At 42.8% G+C, this 7,132-nt stretch overlaps 1 protein-coding gene across 1 annotated transcript in view; it reads left to right on the forward strand.

The window, feature by feature from the left end:
- The first annotated feature begins 3,619 nt into the window (after window positions 1-3,619).
- The window catches only part of ARHGAP24 (Rho GTPase activating protein 24), a 35,254-nt gene continuing 31,741 nt past the window's right edge, over window positions 3,620-7,132 (forward strand). Inside the window, exon 1 of the mRNA XM_010163100.2 lies at window positions 3,620-3,740. Coding sequence (XP_010161402.1) covers window positions 3,635-3,740 — 106 coding nt within the window. The 5' untranslated portion in view covers window positions 3,620-3,634. The remainder of the gene's footprint in view (window positions 3,741-7,132) is intronic.

Raw genomic sequence — 7,132 nt, forward strand, 5'->3', positions numbered from 1 at the left:
TGATGTTTGGAGGTTGTGATCTGCTCGTGCGTCATTTTAATCATAACCATAATATCATAAGAAGAAAAAAAAGTGGAGATTCTAAACAGCTTCTTTCAAAAGTGTCTTGCAGACCTACTGAAGATTCAGAAAGGTCCTTTTAATTCTGTTTCTGTTTGTCTGATATTACTTATCTGAGATGGTTCTTTACTGAATCAAGGTCATTTCTTCTTGTCTGTCCTCCTGACCTTGTTAGTTTTGTATTTAAAATATATTCCCACTAAAAATTAGCATTTGCAGTAAAAGACAAATCCAACATGTGCTATTGTATCCCCCAAAATCTTTTAGTGAGTTCCAGTTCTTTAATAACAAAATTAATGCACAAGTAGAAGAACCCTGCAAGGTCTGATATTGTGGTGTGAAAGAGAGGAGCTGAATTACAAAGTAGACAGACACAGAATTGCTATAAAACGCTGAAGCTCCTTTTGTTAGGAGAGCTTTGCTTTCTCATGCTGAAAGATAATGTAACCAAATGTTTTCCTTCCCTGCAAAATTAAGCACAGATTAATTGTGTATTAGCTGAGTGGGTGTCTACCCGAGTTAGTTGTTTATGGAGTACTGCTCTGGAATCCACACTGTGAATGAACTTATCTAGGCTTCTGGGATTAATCCAGTTTATCTGGAGAACGCTCTCCAATTTGTCATAACATGATAATTAACTAAATCTCGTATAATCTGCTGAATTTAAATACTGAGGCTTTTAAAAGAATATGGAGTGTGATCTGATGGACACCTGAGAGGAGGACCATCACCTGGCTATGGCTGGCATCTTTTTTGTTGTCTCTTTAGTAAGAAAATCAGGCCATCTGGGGTTTTATTCCTGGATCTGATACGTATTTTGTGTGAATGCATCTTTTTGTTCTTTTCGTATGGCACCTTACAGGATCCTGGTCCATTTAAAAGGAAAAAAAAAAAGGAAGGTGCAGTACAATATGATAGTATAAATAAATTTATAGTATAAATATTTTTTTTTCAGTTATTCTCAGCCACAAAAAGAGCCCAGCTGTGCTGCAGCTTTTCCTCTGTACCATCTTTATTAGTGTTATATTTAATAGCTGTGACAATATATTGAGGCTTTCTGTTCGTATATTATTTTAATTTGGGGTCTTTTCAGGATGACAACTCTAGATGATAAAATAAAGCTAAATATGCTAGTTTAAGTAGACTGTAGACAGTATCATGTTTACTCTTCGTGCTTGATTAAGTGAGAGAGACCTGTCCTCATTCTGGTCAAGAAGGTTATGTAAAAAGTAGAGTGAATTTCCAGGGCCTGACTATGAGGTTTCTGGTGGGCAGAGTTGATGTGGAGTGTTACTGTTTGGGATGTTAATGCTTCCGCTCCCCATACCCTCATCCTCCACTGTTTGAAAGGTAAAAATGATGGAACATAGCATAGGAGACCCATGTTTTGTACCAATTCTTAACGCCAGTCACTGAAAAGATTCCAAAAATATACAGTGCAGTTTAGCTCATGCTGGTCTATCTCTAGTGTTAGCGCTTAAAATAAGTTTATCCCTACCTTTTAACTATATCTTAGAAAAAAAGTAGTGTTCTTCAGACTTTTGAACTGTGGTATAGTCCAAAATGTCCTGTACTTCTGGTTGTTGCAATACTACTTTGAATGCCTTTTTGGGGAGCATATGGTGTATGAATGACTGTATTGTGACTGTAGAAAACCCAAGTCTCTCTTTATCTCTAAGTTCAAATTTAAGTTTTGAATAATGATGTAAACCTTAAGAATAACTCTTCAGCAGTAGAATCTGCCCGTGTCTGGGAAAATCTGGCTTTTGTGTTCACCATGTTTCAGTTAAATCCCTTTTACAGTTGTGTGTCCTAATTCTGTAAGGAGCGGACTATGCGAGTAGGTTCATTCAGAATGGTTGTGCCAGGAAGTCATGGTTGGGTTTTCTAGCCCTGAAGAAATTTCTCTTTAGAAACCTAGATGTTCTCATGTCCAGCACTGAGCATGGTGCTCTCCAGAATACCTCCCAGGAGCAGTACTCCTGCTGTAATGAACAGAGATACTTATTTAGATATGACTACAATTAAAAATAGGGATGGAAGAAGCTGGAAAAAGATGAACACAAAACTCAACGGGATTTCTAGGTGCATCCCATTTGTGTGTGAAATATATCTGTATGCTCTTGGCTCAGCAAAAGGGCTTCAGAATGTCTGGTGCTATCTTTCTGGAAGGGTTTGCTCCTTCTGCAGTGCTGGAAAGGTGGTTTGAATCATAGTACCTGTGACAGTTTCACTGGGCTGGCCCTTGACCAGCAGCCAACACAGCTGTTCACACACTTTCCCCCCTACCCCTAGGGGATAGGGGAGAGGATTGGGGGGTAAGGATAAGGAGGCTTGTAGGTTGAGAGAAGAACTGTTTAATAACAGAAATAAAAGAAAACTTAAAGTAATACTAATAGTAAAGTAGAGATAATGATAACAGTAACAAAATATACAAATGAGTGATACCCAGTGCAATTGCTCACCACCCACTGACCAAGCCTGGCCCGTTCCCAGATAACGATCCCGGAGGAGTGACAATCCCAAACCAAAACCACAATCCCAGGAGAGCGAGAGCCCGAGTGAAAGGCAGACAGCTAAAAAAGGAAGAGCCCCTCACTAATATACTGACCATGACGTGATATGATATGGAATGCCTCATTGGCACATCCAAATGCCAATTTAGCTTATTAATTGAAATATTCCTCGCCCCCTTAGATCTTGTGCTTGTAGACTGACAGAACACAAAGTCCTTCACTTCCAGTGGCAAAAATGCAAACACTGGTGTGTTCTCAGTGTCTCTCTCATAACAAGTCCCAGGCTGAACAGCAAAACTCATCACTATTCTAACTGCTGGAAAAGAAACCCAGCTCTGTGCCAGCTAAAAACCAGGGCAGTGCCCATTAGAATGGAGGTGAAATGAGTGTGAAAACCTGGAGCCGTGGCAAGCCAAGTTCTGGTTTTGACCTTCTCGGTGTTGGCCCATCTTTTGAATAGAGGATAATAAGGCAGTGTGTTCCCTCTTGATCTAATCCTCATCAGACCCATCTGAGGCAGGGAGTTGTACCATGTCAGCTGCCAGCATGGGCTGACTCCTCCTTAGAGATTCACAGCAACACTTGGGTGCATCAAATGTCACTGCTGTGAATGTGACACAGCGTGTTCCTGGAAATAAAACCGGAGTCATCCCCACTTGTTCAAAGCACGCTTATCTCTCTCTGCGTTGATTCTCTCCACCATGGTACAAGAACTGCTGCAGAATTTCCAGTCTGTATATCAAGTTACAGATTAGCACAGGCCCCTGTGGTTCTTGGAATGGCATGGGGCTGTTTTTGTTTACTGTTGACATTTATCCTCTCATTTCCTTTTGGAAGCGTGACAGCTTCTCGCTGTCTGATGGGGAACGTACTTACAGGACCTTCTTTTTATGCCGTGTCTGACGATAAACGCCGCGCCGCGTAGTATCCGTGTCTGCTTGCTCTGGAGCCGCTGCTCCTGCTTTCAGCAGTTGGTCTGGCAGGAACTTGGCTGGGCAGGAAAGGAAAAGGGTTTCTAAGTGCAATTATCTTGTCTTGCAGGAGGAGACCGAGAGCGGATGACAGCTAATCATGAGACGTACCTTCTTATGGCGAGCACGCAGAATGACATGGAGGATTGGGTGAAATCCATTCGCAGGGTTATATGGGCGCCATTTGGAGGAGGTGAGTCAGTGAGGGAACATGCGAGGCTCCCAGATACAGAGACACATAAGGGTTCTTCTGTCATCTCTCTGTCACAGAGTTTTGAAGAGGAGGAGAATGGTCGAAATCTGTCACAAAAAGTGGAGTGTAAACCCTTTGTTTTCGCTTGCAATGCAGGTGTCTGGCATGTTCCCATGCAGAGGGCTCGGTTAAAAGGCTTTAAACTGTCTGGGACCATTTCCTTTGATGAGGATAGCACATGATAATGCCTTACCAAGGCAAGGGGAAGTTTCCACAGGAGGTTGGTCTTCTATGAAATCAGGTTTCCCGCAGGGAGAAGCAGGGTAGTTCCTTTGGTCAGCCGCTAAAAGACCGCCCATATGTTTCATAAAGGCCTGTTAGAAGAAGCTGCCAGTGGTTCTCCTGCAAGTGACAGCCGAGGCCAGCAACAGTGTAATATAAAGCCATGTGCTCCGACAGAAGCCTCAGAATATTAGCAGTAGCAGTATAGGACAGATCCTTTTTCTTTTGACTGGCATACCCAATAATTTCAGTAGTACTGGATCAAAATTTATTTTCAGATGCCTCGTTGTCTTTTTAAAAAGCTCTCATATTGAATGGGCTGCAAATTATTATCATCATTTTAATCATTATTATTCTGGGGATAATGTCTGTATTATTATAATACAAGTAATGATTGATATAAGTGCATAAAATTTCAGTACATAAATCAGTCTGATCCTTGGAGCTCTCAAATCTCTGAGTTTGGGGACAGGAATATTTTTCCACTGTAAAAGAGCACCCATGTTGCATCAGATGCTTTTTGGACTTGTCTGCAGGTTGCTGGAAAAGTCAGGCAGGCAGGACTGTCTGTGCTGTTTCATGACTGAGAAGAGCAGTTATCACTGAAAACTCTGATTGCTGACTGCAGATGTCTTTTTCTCAACTGCCAGGTAGACCAGAGGAGAGAGGATGGGAGGGACTCTCATTTTAAACAAAATTCGTCTCCTAAACCACTCATCTTTGTGCTTTATTCAGGTCATGCATTTCTTAGGAGAAGGCTTTGGCCTCACTGGTGAGCTGTGCTGAGGGACTCGGTCAGCTAGGGCCTGTCTGGCACCTCTTCAAACACGACTCTTCTTTTTGTCTCGTCCTGAGGAAACATGTCCTGGAAAGATGGTGCTAAGTGGTCATCTCACCGGGATCTGGCCCTGTACACGAATAAACTGGCGCAGTCCTGGGTCTGAGCACATAGCTCTTATAGGAGGATGCTTAAAGAAACAAAAACAAACCCCAAAACCCACAAAGTTTGTCTAAAAAGCCATGTTCTTCTGCAGGCATATTGAGTTGGTTTGGGAGAGGGGAGATGGGAGGAGCAGTGTCTTCTGCAAGTAGGCTAGGTAAGAAATCTGCTTGTTGCTACAGCTCAAAGATCACCCATCCCCAACTTTCCCTCTGTAAAGCAGGCCTTGGGTTGAGCTCCTCATGCTCTCTTACTCCAGTCCAACAGCAGCATAAGCTACCGTGGAAATAACACATCTGGGGGCATAACAGAACTGGATTTTTCAGAGTATCATTGTGGGTATTTGCACTTGGCTTCCAGCACTTCAGTATCTTTCTGTTGCAAAGAATGAGGAAAGCCAACCTTGCAGTTCTTCTGCAAGCAAAGTGCAATCTGCATTTTACAGATGAGGAGCTGAAACTCTGTTTCTAGCCAAGTCCAAGCACAGAGCTACGAATAGAAACCAAATCTCCCGAGTTCTGACTCTATGCTGTCTTCAGCAGCCCCTCATTTGCTTTTATAGGGCAAAAGCTATTTCTGGTTTACAGCTGGGAATCCTCCTCAGCCACCATGAAAATTCTCGGGACACCATCATTGTTGTAGGAGTATTTAACGCCAATTACTGAAGGAAGCACCTCGCTGAAGACTTTGCATGCTGATTTGCATAAAACAAGAGAGGGGTACAATCCTGGAACTACTGTTTAAATTCATTTGTAGTTAAAACACTTCTAAACGTGGTCTTTTTTTTCTTTTTCTTTTTTTTTCTATTGGATTTCTTGAGCAAATAAACCAATTCAGGGTTATTTGTATTGGGAAGCAAACAGTTAACTCCCTGGAAACCAGGAGAATAGATGGAACAAGATTTTGGGTTTAGTGTTCAGGGAGGTTTGACCGCGATAACGAGGTAAAAGCAGCATCGTGGGATGTGTCACCATTAAGAACTGTGTTTCTAGCATGTCCCTCTTTTTATTAACTACTTGTTACTTGACGACCTGAGCTATCTTAACAAGTCTTAATAAGCCCTATTAACTGTTCTGTAATTATGTATGGCTGGACACACTCCTATTTTTATTATCCTGTGGTACATTGATGTTGCTACCACTGCTGCAACAGTCTCACCCTTCCATAGAAGGGCACTTCTGACTTAAGTTGTCTAAGATCTTCCTGATCTGTAGCTGCTGAAGTTAGAAATCTTTTAATCTATTACATTAGCTATAAACAAGATATAGAAAAGTTGCAGTCACATGATCATGATTAGCCAGTAATAAGTAATTACTTGCAACACAAAATTATTTCAGAGAGCTAATTAATCAAAACAGCAGATTTATATCAGCTGCCTACGTTTCAGTACTAGACAGTAAACCACAATAGTCTGGTGTCACACAAGTCAAGTGCCACTCTGAGTAACGTATTTGAATTTTCTGGTTCTTTTAAGCACTGTAAGCAAGCTCGTGTGTGTGTGTGTCTGTGTGTGTCTGTGTGTGCTCACACATGCAACGGATGTGTCTGAGCCTCGGTGAGCCACTGATATTTAAAGTTTGTCTGGCAGTGGGAAAGGACTCCTGGTACCAGAGCAAGGAGCTCTGTAAATGATTAACCATATCATTAAACTGTTACTTGTTAACCTGTGCTAGCAAGAGAAGGCAGAAGGGGGCAGGTGGGAATCTGCTAAGGTGATCAGAAACAGCTTGGGGTTTGCACCGAAAGAATAAGGTGACTGTGGAAAAAATTCTGAAAGGGGAAAAAAAAAAGAAGTAAATTAGCCAGGGCATGTAATGCCTCTTTGCACGTGAAATTCCTTGCTTGATTAGATTGAAAAGGCAATTTTTTACAGGAGGGAAAGGCCTGAGCTTTAACTGCAGAGCCTGCAACTAAGGGGGAGGGAGGAGGCGAGGAGAAGGAGCGTGAGCGTTTTAGCAGGGGTAGTGGTGTAAGGTCTGGCACCTCCCGTGGGAGCCAGGCACAGCCTGCTTGCTTTTCAAGCTGCCGCACACGACAGCCGCCTGAAGTCAACTCCAAGTCAGCCGGAGGAGCAGACAAATCTGCGTTGCGGCGGCTTCCTCCTCCGTGTCCTTCCCCTGCACCTGCAGCGCGCCAGGGGCTGGCGCAGGCGGCGGCGGCAGCCTTGGCT

This window comes from Antrostomus carolinensis, unplaced genomic scaffold (assembly GCF_000700745.2).
Source record: "Antrostomus carolinensis isolate BGI_N321 unplaced genomic scaffold, ASM70074v2 scaffold15022, whole genome shotgun sequence".
NCBI lineage: Eukaryota > Metazoa > Chordata > Aves > Caprimulgiformes > Caprimulgidae > Antrostomus > Antrostomus carolinensis.